The sequence below is a fragment of the Cygnus atratus genome, chromosome 2 (assembly GCF_013377495.2).
Source record: "Cygnus atratus isolate AKBS03 ecotype Queensland, Australia chromosome 2, CAtr_DNAZoo_HiC_assembly, whole genome shotgun sequence".
In the NCBI taxonomy this organism is placed as follows: domain Eukaryota; kingdom Metazoa; phylum Chordata; class Aves; order Anseriformes; family Anatidae; genus Cygnus; species Cygnus atratus.
This window is the reverse complement of record NC_066363.1, coordinates 117,043,003-117,064,908: the sequence shown is the minus strand read 5'-3', so window position 1 is coordinate 117,064,908 and position 21,906 is coordinate 117,043,003. Positions and strand designations below refer to the sequence as shown.

Below are 21,906 nucleotides of genomic sequence, written 5' to 3'. Positions count from 1 at the left end.
GTGAAGCATCAGGGATGAGGGTCTTTATTTAGCTGAGACACATAGTAATTTGATACAAATGTAATGCACATAATGTGTTGACTTGCAGATGGAATACTCTAAGATCTCCAAATGCATGTTTTCAATAAAACAGTATTTTAAGAACATTTTTTAAACTAATGCGTTCAGACAACGTATGTATTCTCTATTATCTATTCATGAATCTGCTTCCCCTTCATGCACTTCAAATAAATGTTGAATTGACTTGCCCACTAATTATAGAACAGTGCTAAGCAAGCCTCAGCACAATAACTTCAGCTCCAGTGTCCTGGGTGACTTAGGTAACACCAGAGGCACTCAAATTTCTTGGAAATAAGGAGCTACATGAGATGAACTCCTCATGCTGTATTTGTAGTACAGTATTTCAGCAGCCAAATGCAAGCAGTGCTCTTTCCAGGTCACTCTTTTGCATGTGGGAAATGAAAGTGAGGTTTATTAACTGAACTTTACGTTTGGCTGAATAGTCTTTTTAATCCTGAAAAGACACCATGAAGTATCCTTTATTTGTTCATTCTGAAAGTATATCCCTGTTATCAACTAAATGGATGCTAAAGTAGCTGAAATCCTGCTAAAAATATGTCCTTACATGTATTCTGCCTTAAGCTGCATAGTCATGCTTCATATTGTAAGTGATGTAGATCGGAAGTAACTTCAGACGATGAACTGCATTATTCTAAATTAAATGCATATACAAAACTGCAATAATATATGTCGCTAGGTTTCAGGGAGCAATTCTCAGGATCTAAAAAACAGATAGATAAAAATAGATAACATTCTCTTGTTATCCATTTGCTCAAGAGTTTCAGCTCTTCAGAAATTTCAGTCCCTATAGCTGGAGCATTTGTTGGGTTAAAATAAATAAATAAATAAATAAATAAATAAAGCCTGAACCTTTACTGTAAAATGGTCACCAACCTTCACTACACCCGTGACAAGAAATTTCTCATGTTAAGTCTGGAACCCAAGTGGACCTCCAGAATTTCTTTCTGAAAACCTGTGACAGCTAGTGAGAGTTCAGTTTATTTACCCTGTTTACCTCCTCTCAGCCTGCCCATTTTTGTTCACTGCCAGTGTTGAAAGGAAGGGAGAATCAGGCCCCCATAAGTACATTACTACAGAGGTCAGTGTTGCTTTCTTAGAGATTAGGAAAATGCTTCCTCCTCTGACATTGCAAGTTAACATTAAATGCAACTTATTCCTTGTAACAGTTGTAAGTCAGAACATTTTGACATGTTTTTTATCTGTCCTTTTACTGAAATAACACAAATAAAATAAAAAAAAAAGTTGTTTCCAGTGAAATTCATAAAATTTTAAGTTGAATACACACCTGAGGTATTTCTCAAGGAGTTTTTTGCCTGGGTACAGCACATCACTGTGTTCCCTGTAAGGACTTAATCCACTTTAATGCAACATGTGCATAAAATCTGGGGGTAACCAAGCAAGTATTTCCTGCGGAGAGTAGCCCATAAAAGAGCTGTTAAACAAAACTCCCACTAGCCATTACAGGACCATATTCCATCAACTTATTTCAGAGATATTATTTTTCTGCCAAAAAGACAAGGTTTATTTGAGGTAAAAGATTTTGCTGCAGTTCTATCTGCTGTTTTATAACAAGGCTGTGGACTCTCAATCCAGTTTCCCTATTTGAGAGTTGATACAATATAAAAGATACCAGGCAGTGCCTGCTCTTTCTGAACTTCTAGCATGTCCTTGATTATTTCCTGAAATATTTCATTCTTTTTCTTTTTTTTTTTCCTCATTTTCCTTTTCCTTTTCCTTTAACTTTTCCTTTTCCTTTTTCTTCCAGAGATGAAAATATGTATGTCCTGGAGATGGGCTGACTCAATCTAGGATAATGTAGGAATTTCTGGATGTCCTGGATGTTCTTTCTACATAATTTCTGTGTTATTGCTGCTTAGGTACAGAGAGATAATTTATTTTTTTTAATTAGTGCAAAGAGTAACTAAGAAAGAAGAGAGAGTGAGTGAGCATTGACATAAACATAAATATCTCTGAGCCTAGTGACCCCCTATTTCCTTTATAATTAGGATTTTAGGTAGGTGGGAATGACTACCACAACAGTTCATTTTGCAACCTTTTTATTTTTTACTTCATATCCACCACCAAAGAATTTCCATGTATTTATTACAAAAAGCACTTTCATCTTAGTGAATTTCAGCATTAGGTGACATTGAAGAAGAATTACCTTTGGTTTGAATAAATCTCAAATGACTTTCCTGTTTGGGGGCTAAAATAAATGATCTGAGAGTGAGCAAGCTAAATATATAGAGGATGTAGTATTTGATTGATATTGAAATAGTCCTGTTCTAGCTGAAAAGTGTTTTGGCCAATGAATTACACTCATGGCATGCATTCCTTTAAAATATATAATAAAAGCTGTGGATGCTTTAATGTCCAAGAAGAAGTGAAAGGATATCCATATTCAGAATTAGTCATAAAGGCTTATGTAATATTATAATACCTAGCAGCTGATGCATTTCAAGATTAATGTCCAATGCTGTGTTGCAAAATGCAGAATTAAAAATCAGCTCTTAGATGGAAAAGTTAGGGTCTGTGCACATTTATCTTGGAACACCCAAGCTGAGCTGCTTGGTCAGTGGAGCACTGCTGTAATGGAGCGTGGGTGTTTAGAAAGCACTCGCATCATGGAGCTGCCCCCTCCAGATAACACTACTCTGTTGCATTCACAGCAAGGTGACAGATACACAGAGAACAAATACCTCCCCCTCTAAATACATTAACCAATACTGACAGAAGATTAATGAAGGACAATAATTATGACAACTAGGAAAAAAAAAAAAAAAGGAGGGAAAGTAACAATCTGTTTGCTTAATGCATTTTAGCCTGTCATTCCTTTGCAATGAAATTAGACAGAAATACAAAACAACTAATGCTTCACCTAGGAAAAATATGTTTCTGGAAAGCACAGAAAGAGAACATTTGTCTGTTTGTTTTTTTGTTTGTTTGCTTTAAAATTGATTACATTTTTTGCAGGTGATATTTTATTGTGACAATGAGAAAGAATTACCACATACCATGTACATTTACCTTGCCTTTTACATTCAAGACTTCACTTGATCTGCTACTCTCATGGGGAGATTCTCTAGCTCCTAACATATTCTGTTAGTGTGATTCAACGGTAATCCTAGACTTCACCTGAATTTAAACATACAGTGGGTCTGAACTGGAGTCGCAGCAGAATTAAATTAACCTGGTTAAAACATAATGGGAAAATTCCCATTCAAAGCAACTTATCACTTATTATAACTTATAACTTATTGTGTATTTTACCCCTAGTATTATCCTTTTTATTTCTGCACTACTGTGAGACAGTGAGAGTTGCAGTTTAGAGGTTCTTGGAAAGACAGATTATATCTAAAATAGGTTCATTTAAGAACCTATTATAGGTTCCAAAATCTTCCTCAAAATCTAGCACTAATTTTGAAATGCAGAAAATACCCTATCTATTTCTAATGTGACAATAGAATTAAACACACACAGAGAAAAATACACAACACTTGTAATCAACAGGTGATTGAAAAACATTTTTAAATGTATTTAAAAAAAAAAAAGAGTGCATGTGTTATTTCATACAAGTAGTTTGTTGTAATGAGTAGGGCCTTTAAATATATCAAGATTTCAGATATTTAGCAGTCTTTTCATCAATTTCCATTTTCAAAAGAATTGTGATGAAGCATGTGGTTTAGGGTCCAAGATTTCAAACTGTCCAACATTTTTATGCTGTTGCAATACCACAACATAACCCTTTTCCTTCTCATTTAGCTTTCCTAGCAATGGTTCGTATGTGCTCACCTTATCTGAAATAAGTAAACTACGGAGTGGGAAACATACTCTAAAAGCTTGGCTTTTAGCTTTCACCCACAGAAGCAAAAAGCATATCTCCAGCTGCTTCCATCTATTGATCCACTCCTATTGTGCTGAAATAATTCCTGAAGTAGGTATGGCTGGGGATTAAATAAAATGATACAACCTCTTCTGAAATCACTGTCAAGGTCCTTGAAGAGGTGGTGAAATCAGCACTTTAAAACTTTCTTGTTTGTTACTTGAGTCATGCATTCATGACTAACCCCTGAACCACTGCTCAAGGAGAAATTCAAGCTGGCAAAAATAGGAAAGATCTGTAAAGGCGGGGGTAATCAACTGTAGAAAATATTTGCTGGGGTGTTTTAAGGACTTTCCATCACTCGCTAATTCAAAGTCAGTTTTAGATGTTTTTCACTTTTCTTGAAAAAAAAAAAAAAAGCAACAGAGAGAAAATAATGATAATAATAAGAACCTGAATAATGTCTTTTGGAAAAATTATTCACAGTACTGATGCATTTCTCCAGGACACCCTGGCCTCAGCCTCCATGATGCCAGTGGCGAGACTGACACCCAGCCAATCCTGTCAGTCCTCTTCTGTTATGGTAGATGCTGGACCTCAGTGCACCCTAAAGATGACAAAACATTTTTATCTTGCACCCTGTACTGCTACGTCAGCTAAATAAGTAAGGTGGGATTACAGGTTTTACTTTATGGGTACGACTGAAAATAAATTCTCCTGAAGCCAAAGATGCCAAAGATTTAAGAAGATGCAGTGCCTGACAGCTAAGAAAAACAACGTGTTGAATGTACAGGCCCTTCCTCTTCCTGTTACGAGTTGATCTTACAAAAATATTCTCTCTCTCTAGCAATTGTGCCCCATCATAATGACTACAGAAACTTTTATATTTCTACTTTTGAGAAAAAACCAATAGGATGACTCTGAACATACAGTTGATTACTGTAACGGGAAGCTGAATCTTCTCTTTTGTACAAGAAGGTGGCACAAGTTTGAGAAACAGTGATTTCTTTTTCTGCAATTTGAAGCATAGAGAAGTAGGGAAAAAAAAAAAAAAAAAAGGAATATTTTTTTCCCTGGCTTCATCCCATTATACTGATCTGATTCTCTTCGTTGTTAGTGATAGCCATTTTCTATTACAAAGACATATCTCCTGGTGACTACGTGCAGTATATTTCACATCTGCTACTACTGGAACAGCTTAAAATGACATATGACAGAGTGCACAACAAGAGAAATCTGACAGAATCCCTCCATAACCAAAAAGTCAGCCAGCACACTGAACATGGTAGTGGTCAAAATTTTCATGGTCAGCAGCTGTGAATGCAATAATCCAAAAAATATTTTGCCAACAATATTAAATCTGGTACTGAATGAACCCTGATTAGGTTTCCCTTTACAGAAGAGTTGAGAAGTGACATTAAGAGAAAAAGTGTGCTTTCATGAAGAAATAATATATTAGTTAACAAAAATAAAGTAAAATGAAAAGGGATTTGCAAGTATTTTACACTTCAGGAAGCTGTGATATCACAAACAGAAACAAAGCTTTCAAGTAAGTTACAAATGAATGTTAAAGTACATTGTTTATGGGAGTCTTAATCACTGCACATATTAGAAAAAAAATATTCCTGACAACTCAAATTGAGTTTGATTTGTGGTTCATTCTTTTATTGAAAACCTGTTTCTTAAGTGGGTTCATTTATCATTCTTGCTTCTAGAGAACAGGCTAGTATACAAAAATAAAATCTCATTTCATAGAAATAGCTATAGTCCTTACAGTTATTCATTACTATTTTCCATACAATATATGTAGTATGACAGTAGGATGCTCTTTTTTAAATATGTAGTATGACATGATGCTCTCATAAAGTCTGCTTATCTCACATGCAGGCAAGAAAATTCTTGAAAGAAAAATGCAAATTTATTACATTTCTTCCAAATTCTAGCCACCTTGACATTGCAAAACAGAATTTGTAAGGCCATCACTCTTGCGTCACTTATATCCCCAGGGAAGTGGTGGCATCACAGTCCCTGGGGGTTTTCAAGGAAAGGTTGGACCTGGTGCTTAGGGACATGGCTTAATGGGTGATATTGGTAGTAGGGTGCTGGTTGGACCAGATGATCTTGGAGGTCTCTTCCAACCTTAATGATTCTGTGATTCTCATTTACATTTTGTCCTACCAGAATGCAGATTTTCAGAATATTTGCAAACAATATTCTCTAGTCATCTAAAAATAGTTTTATATATATATATATGTATAGTTTCTCAATCTTATATTACTCTTAAAAAAAAAATACAGCATTTTTTTCTTCTATGGCTTCAAGCATCTTCAGAAAGAGCTACAATCACCCTTCCAAAACTAAGTCTTAGATTCCTCTTCCTTTCCTTTACAATACAAGGTTACATTAAAATGTGTCTTTTTCCTAGCTTATGTTCTACCCTTCTTTTTTTTTTTTCATCTCACATCAAAGTTTAAAGTGGCTAAACGAAGAATGTCAATCCTAAGTTTCAGTGGGAATTCTGAATTTTTATACTTAATGTAACCAAAACAAGAATGTTTAATACAAAACCAAACAAACCACCACCCACACCACAAGAAACACTGAATAACAGTTTGTATTAGAGCTCCAAAATAAGTCACATTAAAAACAGATTAAATCTTTATTAATACAAAAAAAAAAACTTCATATAAAAAAAAAAGTTCATTCTGTACACTTAGAGAAAGGACAAAGATGAAGCTACACAATAGCAATAAGGTAAAAAGATACAACAAGGCAATTTAAAGATTCTTGAAACTGTGTTTTTATCACTGAGTTCTTTTCTGTTGTCATGTGCCAGGCACCTATTGCCTGTAACAAAACTATAAGCTTCCTGAAACCGTTGCTTGATATACTTTAGATTTTTAGGCATAACCACGACAATCACTACTCCATAATAAAATTTAAAAAAAAAAAAAAAAAAAAAGGTTACACTTATATGGATGTTTGCTATTGTTACTTCATCCAGTGATGGACAAAGGTCAGGTAGATTTGGTGATAGTACATCAAAAAGTTGTGTAGATAAATATGCAGAAATGATGTCATCCAGCAAAATATTTGTAATTTTCTATGACCATTGCTGCATTTCAGTCATACCCAGTAGAACAAACAATCTGATGTACTGCTTTGCAATGCTGAAGGCCAAATGAAAGTATACTACAGTACATTTCAAAAGCAGGAATCATGACAAAGGTAGGCTTGGTTAATAACATTAACATTATTTGAGTTGAACATTTTGGCAGTTCCTAGACCTAAGAAACTAAGCTAACAAACAGCAGTGAATACTGATAGGAGTAGTCACCTGAGAACAAGTGGGTCTTTAAGAGGCAGCAAAGCAGGTGAGAGTAATTTAAAAGTAAAACAGAGCTGCAGGTATCAGCTCTGATTAAGGTTGCTCTTCTGCCTGGCAAATGTCAGTGTCCATTAAGATTACTGGCTTCTTGTCTGTCTGCTATTTTATCCTTAAACATGCATAGACGTGAATGAAAGCTGTACCTGTGTATTTAGGGTTGGGATCTACACACCCAGCTGGAACAAAGAGAACAAACTGATTACTGTTTCTTTGTGTAATCCAGCTTTATAAAACCAAAGCTATTAGTAAGCATTCTTGTAAACTCTGCTCACTGTTAGTGCTACCGAATAAATGATAAAAACATACACCTCACAGTCCAGAGTAGGACTGCTCTGTTTGTATCCTGTTTACAGCAGAGTGAATGTCTACAGAGCTGACATACTGAAGGTAAAACTTAAGATACAGTATCACCTATTGCAAAGTCATCCCATAGATATACTTCTCCTAAACCTACACTATCTTATGTCTTTTTTTTTTTCTTTTTTTCTAAGTATCCAAGTAAGTCATAAGTATATTTAATCCAGGTAACTTTCATTAGTCATCTCAAATTATAGTAACTCTGTAATGAAAAAGGTAAGTCATGGATATGTCCATTATGCAATACTGTTTAAGCTACTGCCAAATCTTTTTTGAAAGTACACCTTTCCTCCCTCCCAAAGGTTTTGTCGTCTTCTTGCAGCTGAACCCAGACATTCAGAAGATCCCAAGCCTCTTGGAAAAATAAGTCTGTGTGTAGTATCTCAGTCAGTAATCCAGTTTGCTGTCATATTCAACTGTTGGCACTGCAGAAAAATATATACAAAAAGGTTATGAGTAAGATTATCATTACATTTTCCACAAAGGTATTTATCTGCCTAAGCATTTTTTTATTCATTCATATGATCTTTTTAACAAAGTAAAATGGAACTACATAAGTAGGTATGCAAGTGCTATGGGTAGAAGATTAAATAAATATTGCTACAAATGACAATAATAGTCACTAGCATAATATATAGTATGAGTCCAATTATTAAAATGAAAACATGGGAAGCTTCTGAAGCCATGCCCTTGCAGTATCTTTTATTTAAGTCATCAAAAGAGCATTGTACCCCCAGATTGTTTTAGCTGATTATGACTTGTTTAATAATACTTTTACCAAAGGGAAAATATAATGAGTAGGAACAGGACTCACCTGCTTGCTGATAGTGTTTTTCTGCCAACAGTTGGTGGAGATGGTTCACAGTGGAAAAAGCTTTTTATCCACCAACATTTATCAAGTAATTCAGGTAACCCTGCCAAAAGGGAAAAAGCTTGCACTGTTAGACACTAGCAGAATAACAAACAGACAGAATCCAGAATACTGCAAGAAAGGAACAATACCATGAAATGTTTTTTCCTGGTCTGTAACATTCACAGGATCTGAAGAGCAGGAGGAGCTGGAAGAAACACTGGATTCAGAGGTCTGTCTTGCTGTTCACAGAAAAGAAGAACATACGTGATGGAAAAAATGAATAGATTTTCATGCCAATAAATTTTCAGACTGCTGCTGTCTCAGAGGAAACAATGTTTGTAAAAGATAAACTTAGCTACCACTACTTAGCTACAAAGTATGGCTTCAATATTTTATATACCAATTTACTGTGGTTGTTTAAGTGTAAGCTTTTATCAAAATTGGTCTCAGTCTACTTACTTTTCAGACAAAAGCATGTTGAGATCTGCTTGTACAGATTTCACTGAAATCAATGTATCTTATGATCACTTACACATTATACAATAATCAGACAGAAAACAACTTAGCTTCTGTACCTGCCGTTGTGATACAACTAAAAGTCCTGTATTTGCACTATAGTATTGCATCTTGTGCTACAGGGTCTTAAAAAGACCAGATGTAGTCTCACACTGGCAACTGCTTCATGCACTAAGAAACAAATATGTGAGTTGATACTGCATTCTGTCTAAGTCTGCAAAGCAAATATGAAATACAGCTAGAAGCCAGGATTTGTTTGCCTAATGCTTTTTCAGTGTCATACTTTACAGTAAGAAGATTGATACTATGTATTTTTAATGAACTCTTCCACAGAGGGGAAAAAAAAAAAAAAGAAGTAGGTGAATAACACGAAGCAGATACTCATTAAAACTGCAGTTCCTGAATAGGGGGGGGGGGAACACCCTCTTGCCTCCAGCTCATTCAGAAATCTCCCGGAGCCGGGAGGATCGCGGGGCAGCCCTGCACCCCCAGAGCACTTACTGCGGTAGTACTGGTTCTTGGCCAGCAGGCAGCCGGCGGAGGGTACCGAGGCCATGGCAGCGGGGAAAATACTTCTCTCCGGTGGAGAAGCAGCCGTCGAGAGGACTCTATATAGATGGGTCACGGCGACGGGCGGCCCGCCCCGGGGGAGGTGGGACGGGACGGGTTGGAGTGGGACGGGATGGAGTGGGACGGGACAGGACGGGATGGGATAGAGCCAGCCCCCGCCGCGCTGCTGCCCCCAGCCTGTGTCACCTCCGTGCCACCGAAAGAACTGACCGTGGCATGTGCTTGGGGCACAGCCTGGGACTTCCTCCTCTAATCACTTTTCCGTGGTTAAAAAATAAAATATAATAATAGTAATAATAATAATAATAATAATAAATCTTCACCTAGATTAAATGCACAACTCTCTTTATGTTTTTTTAAACCTTATCTCAAGGCAAAGATTGTCATAAAATGTGCTGCCTCCCCTCTCACACTCGTTAATGGTGAAAAAGTAACTTTGGCTATTTGAAGTGTTCCTGCTTCATGAGGAAGTATTTTATCACTATTTTTTTCATAACAAGAGTCGTGGGTGAGAACATGGGTGGTGTGTGACATACCATGGTACTGCAACGTATCTGACTGCCTGAATACTGTGCCCTATCTCAGATGATAGGGACGTAGTTCATAGCAGCTCCTCACATATTTCTAAACATATAAATCATACTGCAGGGAAACTGCCTGTAAGATAAAACTTGTACAGCAGCTGGGCCAGAAGAGCCTTTTTACTGACCTGCTGCCTGAATCTTGACAACATGGTGGTCTTTCCTCAGCAAAGCCTGAAGGCTCACCTTTGCAAAACTACAAGACTGAGAGGGAAAAGAGTTTGCAGCTGGGCTGGTATCAAGAACTTGGATGAATTACCTAATATGTTTATCTTGTTTTGTAAAAAAGCACCAAAAAGGTAGAAAATTCTACAAGTGCTTTGATACCCCATTCACAGCTCTTCCTGGCTCTGTGTCTGGGCATTTGTAGTGATAGCACTGTGTCCTGACTGAGCTAGTAACATTGTCTTTTACTGTATCTGCCATTCTTTTCCAGCTTTAAGATGTTGATTTAATCTACTCATAACCTTTTCAAGGTCATTACTTTAAAAAACAACAACAACAACAAAACTGATTAGGGTCTAAAATGCCCATGGTTTAGGCACTGTATTTGGTAAGAATGCAGGCGTAGGTGGTTCTGCAGCTATCCTCATGAATATCCACCCACATTGGAGTTAAAGCAAAACAATCAGGACCTCGGGAACACCAGCTCTGTGAAACTTTAGCTTGCTTCATGGCTGCATGTGTATTATTTTAGCATATCATTTAGTGTACATGGTCATTTACCGGTTTTGTTTTGGAGCCCTGTTTCATGCATTACGCTGGAATAGAAAGTACTTATTTGATGAGAACTTTTCCACTGTTTCTCCCACTCAGTCTGGCATTATGTCCTATCTATTGTACTCTCTTCAAGTAATGCTCTGAATACAGAATTATGGATTTTTCCAGGTTTTTTTCCGCCATGGTTATTTTGACAGAATGCTTCTAAAATACTAGTACATTTATTTTCACAGCATTACAACAAAGTCAAGGTGTGCTATTATCTTAAGTTGACAAGCATGAGTTCTGAGATTCAAAAGAGCAAAGATAAAAGAATTCACACAGCTTCCTTGTCTCATTTGAGAGAGGTCTAGGACTTGATTTTTATACCTATTCAGTACTATGCCACATTTTATTTACCCACTTATAGCTCTCATTCACTTCAGATCCAGATTTAAGCATTCAGTCCCTCAACAGGGGTACAATAAGGGGGATAAGAATCAGATTCTTATCAGACTGAAAAAATAGGTTAGGGGTCATCTATGATAAATTTATTGTAAGTAAATCCTGTAGTGTCAATTTCAAACTTAGGAGCAAAGTTATAATTTTAGCTTTTGGGACAGCATTCAGTAGCTTTAACCCCTGACCAGTCCTTTTCTCCCTTGGAAGTCTTTGCTGCACTCACTACTCACTTTTCATGAACATGGAAGTCCTACTGAATATACTCTCGGATCTCTGCAACTTCACAAGCTTCAGCTCATATCCATGTTTTGTGCCAAAAGAGACAGGGCCCCAAGAAAACAAAAGGTACATAATCCCCAGTTTTATAGAAATGCATTTACAGAAGGAGTATTTTAAGTCTTTTGACTGACTAATACTGTGACCTTAAAAAATGTGTTCCTTTAACATTTCTGTATGCATAATTATAAAATAAACCCAACATTGGATTATATGTCATCCCATGAATCATAGATACTTATCAAATGTATAACTTAGATCTAGAAATTAAAGTAACATGACACATTAACTGAATGAATCTCCCAGCTAATCCTGCCAGCATTACCTGATATAACCCATTTTCAGACAGTAAAACATCTCAGTGACAACAACAAAAAACAAAAGAACTGTCTATTTTGAGCTTCACTTTGAAGCTGATCTGTTAATTATTCACTAGAAAAAGTTTATCTAATAAACATGGCTACTCTTTCAGTTCTTGGAATACACGAACAGGATGCCTATCTTTTTCTGGGACTTGTTTTGGCTGTTTTCTTCTATGCACTTCTGTGCCAACTTTTTGAATTTTCCTTGGTGCTTAACCTTGTGGAAGAGTGTGTGACATTTGAAATTGTACAGTGTTGCTTTACGCTTCTGTCCCTGGAATGGTTGTACCAGTATTCTGCTATTAATATTTAGAAAGATGCAAACAAATTCAGTGAAAGCATCTTTCCATACGCATATGCAGAAAGGTATATTTTTGACAAGTGATGGTTAACTATTCCCTTCTCCCGAGTTTCTGGAAGAACAGATTTTGCACACCTTTAATTGCACATCTTTTAATTGTCCAGTCTCATTGCCTATCCACAACTAACATTTCAGTCAAGTTTTGTACAGAAAGCTTAAATTACTCTTATTTGAAGGGAATTGTTGTTTAATTTGATGGTATGACTTTTCATGAAAAGTAAAAACTTCCCTGAGCAGGATTTTATAATAGGCGTATTAACATTTTCAGATCACATCTTTCACACATCTTTCAGTAACTCTAATTATTCACTGCCTCAACAAGTTGTTTTGCATACTACTTCTTGACTAATTTTGAAAGAAGTATATAGAAAGAGGCTTGCATTAAAGAAATGAAGGAGCCCTACTATGTAAAGAACCTTTGATATGCAAAAACTAGTTATTAAAACCTGTTGGATTTGTTAGATACTTCCAAGGACCAGTGCCACCAGTTATCTTTTCCTTCATTTGATTTACTCTTCAAATATTCCTCCAAGTCAGACAGCTCTGCAGGAATGCCGGGCTAATCTATCAGAAGCAAGAACATTTGAGGAACTAATGAAGAATTAAATGGCAGTGTGCAAGGCAACAGGGGGAATTATATGTTCTGTCATAGCCTACAAAAGACACACAGAGACATAAAGCTGCTGGGGAGAGCCTGAGCACTCTGACTCTGGAAAAGACTGCAAAAGCAAAAACTGCTGCAGTGGGTGGCACCACTGCAGTTCATCAGCTCTCTACTAATGACAATTCCTGGTCATGAAGTAGTTGTTAATGGCAGTTCTGGCACTTATTATTATTATTAATTAGCTAATAATAATAATCCTTAATTTTCTAATCCTCACTACAAATGTGAAGGGAATACTCCAAAACCAAACCAAACCAACCAACCAACCAAACAAACAAACAAACAAAACACTTAAACAAAAGAAAATTAGTTATTTTTGTGATATGTCTGACCATTTATTCTCTTTCTGCCGAATATTGAAATTCTTGTCTTATGCTTTGTTCTTCCTCAGAGGAAACAACAACAATCTCCATGTAAGTAAAGACATCAGATGAGATGACACTGAAAGCAAAGAGTAAATACTGAAGTTTGGACTCCAGGCAGCACATCTCTGAATAATGCGCATTGCCTGAAATGTCAACAAAAGTAGGGAAAACACATTTTTTGACCTGTAAACTGCATTGCCAAAATAATATACATTCCTGAACTATCGGTACAACTTTGTGTGCTTACAGATAAGTACATCAAGTTTTCAAAACTAATAGTTACAAGTTTCTCTTCATTCAGTCCTATGTCTGAAGGAATACTAAAAAAAAAAAAAAAAAGTGAAAAGCGTGTCATTTGAGCTCAATTTTAGCATTAATTGAAAGACATTTTCGATCCAGATACAGCAAGCTGCACAAGCTTGACTAAATTCTTCTAGACACCTATATAATTTACATCTTTTTAAGGCAGCATATGAATACTTGGATTTTTTGTTACTTTCATCTCTCAAGTATTCCAAATAAGAAAATGTAAGGTTCCAGGATGACCATATATGGTGGTTATAAATAGTATTCTTTAGAAACAGAATATGCAATTGAATGGAATATAATAGAAAGAAGTTGAATCATATGCATGTTAATATACCCCTTCAATATGCCCCAAGGGGGGTGGGAGTGGGTTAGTATCTTTGTCTGTTTTGGATCACATAAGCTTTTTATTGTGTTGCATCTACTTTTTTTCTGATTTCTATAAGCAGTACTGAACATCTAATTTAACTAAATTCACTTTAGTTCTTATGGTTTCATACTTTTTTCCTTTGATAGACATGCAGCAGTGCAGCATGAAATACATTTTTCATAGAAGATGCAGAAAAATAATGTTAGAAAGCATATTGTCATTAATTTAAAGAAAAAAAAAAAGAAAGAAAAAAAAGAAAGGTGTGAAAACGTAATCAGGAGAGTCCTACAAACCATTTCTTATAAATTCACATGTAAATTTCAGCTACACTCCAGATTTATGCTGAAGACTGTTCCTTGCAGCCCTTGGAACTTTCTGGACTTACAGTTGTGTCTGTGTAGACATGATATATTGCCATATTTCTGATTTTGCACTTGAGTCCCATGCCATTGACTGTCTCCAAAGCATAGATTTTGAAGCGCACACAGTCTCTGCTCTGATTCATTTCTGTACCTACTTTCTTTCTGTCCTTGCAAGTAGCATGGACTCAGCCTCAGCACATTGAACTCAACCTGACACCACCACTGTTCTGCAAAGACATCTTAGAAGGTACATATAGCCTAACGTACCATAGTATACACGCACTGTTCCTCAGCACTGAGATATGACACCCTTGGCATCCCCATTTCTTGGCTAGTTGCTCTGTCACCAGGCCAGATGCTCAGAACCAAGCAGCATGAGGTGCAAAAGGAATCAAGGAGTTTGTGAACATGAAGCACACATTCATAATTTTGCAGCTGGAAAATTTCCCATTCACCAAGCAACGGAGCTGGCCCAGGCCAGCATCCACCACATCACAGAACTGTTTCAAATTTGACAAGCCAAATATAGTATACTTGTATGTCTGGGTTAGAGCAGACTGTCAGGGCAGGCAAAGCCATGAAGGTGTGTAGGAGCCCCATACGGTGAGGTGTCTATATCCTGTGGTCAGATGATCTGTGGCCCTTTTGATGGAGGTGACAAGCTCCCTTGCCCCTGCCCCATCTTCAGAATGCCTATGCTAATGTCCTACTGAGTCCTGTGACGGTGCTTAGAAGGCTGGAGGAATGTCCTTCTGCCAGGTCATATCAGAATAACCTACAGCTCAGCCCATACAACAGTCCTGACAGTGTTGAAGGCCATGTCTGAAATTGTTCAAACACTGGCTTCTAGGAAGATTTAAAGGATACACTGCTGCAGGAACTTATTCTGCTAGAGTGAGTGGTTACTCATTCCTGGGAACAAGAAAGAGGAACAGGCTGGATGGTCAGGCCAGGCTGGATGGGACCTTGGCCAACCTGATCCAGTGGGTGGCATCCCTGCCCATGGCAGGGGTGTTGGAGTTAGATGATCTTTAAGGTCCCCTCCAATCTGAGCCATTCTGTGATTCTATGACAGTTGTTTAAACTCTATTAAAGTGACAAATGTCCTCTGATTTAGTGAAAGCCATGTTTTCAGGAAGACCTAGAAGCCCCATTTAGACAGCTCATTTTGCTAACATATTTTTCTCTTCCATACCACTTTTGTCTCTACTAGCAGGTAGGAGAGGGAATTCCTTACTGATCACAATTCAGGGCTGTGTGCTGTCCCTGAGAAGGAAAGCAACAGATACAACACAATGGTGAAGAAGTCAACTGCGTACTATGATAGAGCATGATCTCCTCCTGCCTAATTCAAGTCTCCTAAGGCCTTTAGAGCACCCCAGACATCAGAATTCAACTCAGGTATATGACAGCGACATCCCACATCAGATCTGGCGCAGTTACAAATTCTGCACAATGCACTCTGAAAACAAAAGCACCATGCAGTTCCATAACCAGTAATATAACACCATTGCTATTTTCTGCGCTTTTATGGCATGACTCAAAACAGTAGTGTGATCTCATCTTCCTCTGGCATCCCAAATATCTCTCCAGCAAAGCTTTCCTTCTGTCTGCCCACATCTAAGCCATAGTCTCAGGAAGAGATATTTCACAATAGAAATACACCCTTGAGAAATCTTGGCCAAGTTTTAGCCATACTCTCATGATGAGATTCCTCAGCCTATGGAAGGGCAGGCCAGACACTAGCAGAACTATCAGATAGTGGGCACTCTGGCAAAGGAAAAAGAATGTTCTCTACCATCCCTCACAGTGGAGAATGAGATGAGGAATGCTTTAGGGCAGGTTCACAGTTTCAGGAAGATAAGATAGTGATAATGTGTAGTCATGATGAAGTGATCTATTCCATTAATCTCCACTTTACTTACACTTTGCTCCTCTTCTAAAACAGGCTATATGATGTCTGCCATATGTGAGTCACTTGGAACTTAGCTAGAAGGAAGCTTTGCATGAGGCAGGAAATTATAAGTAGTTCTGGATGTGGACAATCTGCAAGGATTCTAGTGTCCCCAAAGCACATCATAGCAATATCATATATCACATGTTCTCTGGGCAATATGTTCCATTACAACAATATCTGCAACATGTCTCAGATACCTGCTCCATTTTCTAGAGGGGCACCTGAAGCAACAGAGAACTCTTAATTCACTCACAAATCAGATCAGTCTGCAGAGAGGCATCATGGAGGAACACCAACAGTGCTGTACTTCTCATGCAACAGCAACAGGCTGGATCCTCAGTTCTTTAAACTTAATGTTTCTTACTTCTTTCACACTTTAACCAGTTGGCCTCAGAAGTGGAAATATCTTTATGGCTGACCTGGGACTCTGACACATTTTCTAGATTCTCACACACTTAAAGTTTGTCTGTACCAGTAATTAAAAATGATTGGGACCATTCTCTGGCCCTGAAGAAAATTGATGTGGAAAAGCCCATATCCATACTGCAAAACATTTATACTGTATATATACTGCAAAACAAGTTAGGTATGCCCAAAACTGTCCATGAAGAATTGTCTCTTGCTTGTGTTAAACCCCAAGCTGCCTGGGATTCTTCTGGGACGAAGCCAGGGAAAACCACAAACCATTCCAGCACCTTTCTAACTATTACATAGTATAGACAATCAGCTTCTGACAAAGTTTCTGACAAATCAGTTTCCTGACAAGCTCCCCAGCGTAAACTTACAGTTTAATTAATTTGATACAACTTCACTGATGCCCGGTGTAAGAGGTCCCGAGCCAAATAGGCTTACAAAAAAAAAAGTGAGTCTTTTGCACTGTCTCCTGCAAAGCTGCCTTTACAACCCCATTGCCAAATCTTCCAGCACAGCAAGAGCTGGTGCATAGCCCCATTCAGCAAGCTGGGGGGGGGGGGGGGGGGGGGGGGGGGAGGTCTCTGCCTGAAGTATCCTGCATGATGTCAGCAATGAAAAAGGTAGAGAACAGTCACTGCCAGTCCCTGCTTCCATGACAACTTCAGATCTCCCTAAGAGCAAAAAAAGTGAAAAGAACAAAACAAGCAGTTTCTTTGGGAGTCTCTTTAGCTCTGATTTAGTTTGTGAGCTGCTTTAGTTCTAGTCTCAGTCCTGCTAGAAACCATTGCTGAGCCTCTAGATGTGACATACTGACACTGCACTTCAAGTTGCCTCCACGAAAACTCAAAGGGAGCCAAGCTGAGTCTCAGGGTAAGAAATACCCAGCATCCCAGCAGAAATTGATGCCAACCACCAACACACCTCACTAGTAATGAAGGCATAGTTGACAGCATTTGCTGAAGTTGAGGAAAGATGATAAAAGTCTTCCTCAGGTCCCCTTGCTTATGGATCCATGTGTTTATGTCTGAGAACTCTTTTTGACATGGTTTGTATGATATTTGCTAGTTCATGTTATGTTTGGCTATGTACCGTGGACCTTATCTGCATGCTGTTTTTTCCTATCCTGTTTTGCTTGGTTTTGGTCTTTGACCTAGTTTTCCCTTCTCCTCTTTGAATAAACATGTTTGAACTGCTAAAGGCATGTTGATCTCTCTCATTTCTATGAGTAATTCTGGGGCCCCTGAGTCTTCATCTCCTTGTATGACCAGCTGTTGCAAGGCAGCACAGCCAGCTCCTGGGGAGTTCAGGGTCCAGAACTAGAAGACAGCATAGAGAGTAGAGACAGGAGCTCCAAAAGGATAAGAAAGGCTTTCAGAAAAGGAGAAAACAACATGTTGCCAGGTAGACAGTGTGTTTGTGAACTGCGAGCTTTGCTTTGACAGTTTATAGAAGTATCTTTTTCAGGCCTGCCAGACCCCAGGATCTAAAGGTGATAGCCTTTGGTTAGACTGGAGGGAGAATGATCCTCTTTCTGTTCAAGGCAGGAAAAAGTTTTTATTCCTCCCTTATTAAATGTGCTAGTGGGAGAAGAGGCAATTTATCCACCAGTCTTGGTTTACCTAGGGAGCTGGGATTGTTCAGCCTGGAGAAGAGGAGGCTCAGGGGGGACCTTATCACACTCTACAGGTACCTTAAAGGAGGCTGTAGAGAGGTGGGGGTTGGTCTATTCTCCCACATGCCGGGTGACAGAATGAGGGGGAATGGGCTAAAGTTGCGCCAGGGGAGGTTTAGGTTGGATATTAGGAAGAACTTCTTTACTGGAAGGGTTGTTAGGCATTGGAATGGGCTGCCCAGGGAAGTGGTTGAGTCACCATCCCTGGAAGTCTTTCAAAGACGTTTAGATGTAGCCCTTAGTGATATGGTTTAGTGGAGGACTTGTTAGTGTTAGGTCAGAGATTGGACTAGATGATCTTGGAGGTCTCTTCCAACCTAGATGATTCTGTGATTCTGTGATTCTCTTTACTGACATTGATCTATATCAAATGACATGACGATGTCTAATGGCATTTAATGATATAAAATATGATGTAAAATCACAGAAATGGGCGCTTAGACTGATGTGCTACTGGTTGAGGATATCTCCTGAAGGTACCTGGGAGGCTGACCACACTCTGTTCAAGCTATAGGTTCCTCTCCTCAGTGACTGGACTCTGCACTTATGGAAGAGAAAACTCTGCATATAGCTGCTTAACTCTCTCCTTGACCATCACTCAGTTCTTATAGTTTAAAATATTCTCAACCTTGTATCAGTTTATTTCATTTCTCCCTGACAAATGAGAATTGATGTCTATGTGGGGGTTTGCAATTTCAGAAACACATGTATACGTGTAATATAATTGTACTGTTGAGGTTCAGAGTAGGTTTTCTTAGCCAAAAAAGAAAAACAAAAATTAGACAGGGGTCTACAAAATTCAGTCAGTAGTGTAGTTAAAGTATAACACAGCTAAATTAAATTTTCATGTTTACTCTCATTTGATCAGTGTTTTATGTACTTCTTATCACAAGATCTTGTACAAAGGGGTGAGTTTAGACACTAATTTACCAGTGAGATGAATGATATGAATTTTGTCATTTATATTCACACCTCTGAAATACAATAGCTGTAAAATGGCCTTACAAGGGTCAGTCTCATCTACGAGGAGTCTGGTCAGACAAAAAGTACACTGCCCATTTCCCTCACCCTGTTTAAGTGGAATCTTTCCCTTCATTTCACTTGTGATATAGTTAAATTAACTGCAAGTTTCTGGAGTGAGTTCAAGTCCAACAGATCCTTTATAAATTTGGAAATGGAAAGCATTTCACACTCTGTGTGAAAATTGACTATTGGCAGAAAACTGAAATTGGCAGCAATCGAAAAGGTACAATAAATTATTATGTATGAGATCACAGATTAGGGTTAACACTGATTTGCTTCCTCTATGCCTCCTCCTGTTTTCCATCTTCTCATGTCAGTGGCAATCAAATCTATTCCCTTTGAAGAATTTGCTTGTTAAAACCACCAAATTATAGAAGACCACCAAAGCCACTAATGTGCCATAGCCACCAAAGGCAACATTTCAATCTTTATAGTGGAACGGACAGGCAAGATGAAACAGTCACTCCGATAAAAACAGAAACAATGTCTGATTGTTAAACACCTGAAAATATCCTGGAGGATATAATACAGGACACGTGTCTGTCTTGCGGTACCATTTAGAGGACTGAAATGTAATAACTGGCTCAAAACAATAGAATGAGCAAACACAGTGGAAACAGTAGTGAAGGACATACAGATTTGTGTTTAGAGCACAGCGACAGTCAAACTGACCCAATGCATGAAATGCATTCTTTTAATGCCTTTAAATCTTATAGACTGTTCTTCCCACAGAGAAATTGAGTTACCAGTTCATGACTGAGAAGTATTTCAATGTCACAGATCCCTCCACCTGAGACTCTTAGACGGAAAATGAAAAGATAAATATTGAATAAACATCTAGGATGAAAAGCAGAGGCTTATTGCATTGTGAAGGAGGATGACACAAAGAAGACCAAGATTACTGTTAAACCTATTTCAGTTTCCTGGTATCATCCAATTTTAAGTGGCCTAAAATAGAATGAGTCTTCAAAGAAGACAAAGGAAATGACTAGTGGAAACTTGGAAAAATGATGACTGAACTGACAAGCTGAACAACTCTCAAATTGTGATAAGCATGAACTCAGCCCAGTGACAAAGAAAATAAGAATTAATGGATTAATCTATTCATTCATGTAGGGAGAATAAGGAAAAAAAAAAAAAAAAAGAAAAAAAAAAACAGCTACCATGCCAGAGAGCTAGATCAGAAGACCTCCTCAAAGCAATTACTAACTTCTCTATACTCACTTGTTAAAATGAATTCCAGCTCTAGCCTGAAGAAAAAGTAGATCTTTGTCTTTTAAAGTCCACTTAAAGTGTTTAACTAATCATAAAATAATATCAGATCATCCTCATATGTAGAGTGAAATTTCGTTTGGGCAGTTTTTGCCTTTTTCTGATGGCCATCTGGAGGAATCATGGCCAAAACCATACACAGTTTCACTAGAATTGCATTAGTTGAGTATATATTAAAATGTTTAAAGAGACACTCCCCAGCATTCTGATTTTCAACAGGTTACATCATAGTTATAACTAACAATGGAAAGATGTAATTAAATATTTTCTGTGGTAACAGTAGGTTCATCAAAAATATATTTTGTCCAACAAACAAACAAACAACCCAACAAAACTACAAAGGGTGGACTAAGACTCTCCTTTTTCAAACTCTGGTTTAGTAAACAATAATTTTATTCTTTTGCTCTGCTTACAGTGCTGCAAACTGAAGGCATGTGATCCCTCCTGTACAACAAAGAAAGCTTGATAATTAGTTTGTCTTAAAAGAGCCACTGTGACATATGAACCTTTATAAGTATACAGAAATCTAGATACGTCTTAGGAAATTATCTTTACTACATGAAAGGTGTGATGGTGCTGTTGTTCTACTGGTTTATATAAAGTTGAAAATCAAATCAAATTAAGAAAAAGAAAAAAAAAGTGATTGAAGAAGTGGTTTAAAAGCAACTAATAACTCAGTATTCATGAACAAAATGGTAAATAATTTCAAAATTGATATCTATCTTTTTCAGCTTCAGTTTCTTTTTGCACACCACCCATTTACAATAACATTTCTATAATGGAACTAGGATGTTAACTAAACACCATATTTTCTGAAATTTCCCCTGTATTTGGGGAACTATTATTTTAGAGTCTACCAAGATAAAACATACTTAAAAATATTTTAAAACTTTAGATATATCTGTACATCCCTATGAGGTTTTCTTCACATAGCTTTTTCTAAAATTTAACACAGACTGACAAGACCAAAAATGTACAATGCTGCATTGGAAACTGTGGTATTTATAATCCTGTGCAATGCACAGCAGTAACAATGCACACGTCTTTTCATCCGGACTCCTTGGAGCCTTTGCTGTGGAAGTGTATCATCTGCAATACAGACATCAGGCATGACAAAATCAAGGATAACAGTGGGCCTTGGCTCTGATTTTTTACACATACACTTCATTCTT

General features: G+C 37.6%; 1 protein-coding gene across 1 annotated transcript; it reads right to left on the bottom strand.

Annotated features, from left to right (window-relative positions):
- Nucleotides 1–6,544: 6,544 nt before the first annotated feature.
- Nucleotides 6,545–9,733, bottom strand: PPDPFL (pancreatic progenitor cell differentiation and proliferation factor like). Its single transcript, XM_035553223.2, has 4 exons — nucleotides 9,520–9,733; nucleotides 8,652–8,741; nucleotides 8,464–8,563; nucleotides 6,545–8,074 (listed from the first exon to the last, which is right to left on the bottom strand). Exons 1-4 carry the CDS (start codon nucleotides 9,572–9,574, stop codon nucleotides 8,062–8,064), a joined length of 258 nt encoding a protein of 85 aa, XP_035409116.1. The 5' UTR covers nucleotides 9,575–9,733; the 3' UTR covers nucleotides 6,545–8,061.
- Between the last annotated feature and the right edge of the window lie 12,173 nt (nucleotides 9,734–21,906).

Coding starts and splice junctions, on each gene's coding strand:
- PPDPFL (XM_035553223.2), bottom strand. CDS start 9,574: ATGGCCTCGGTACCCTCCGCCGGCTGCCTGCTGGCCAAGAACCAGTAC. Junction 8,742..9,519: donor CAAGAACCAGTACTACCGCA/GTAAGTGCTCTG, acceptor TTCTGTGAACAG/CAAGACAGACCTCTGAATCC. Junction 8,564..8,651: donor CCAGGAAAAAACATTTCATG/GTATTGTTCCTT, acceptor CCCTTTTGGCAG/GGTTACCTGAATTACTTGAT.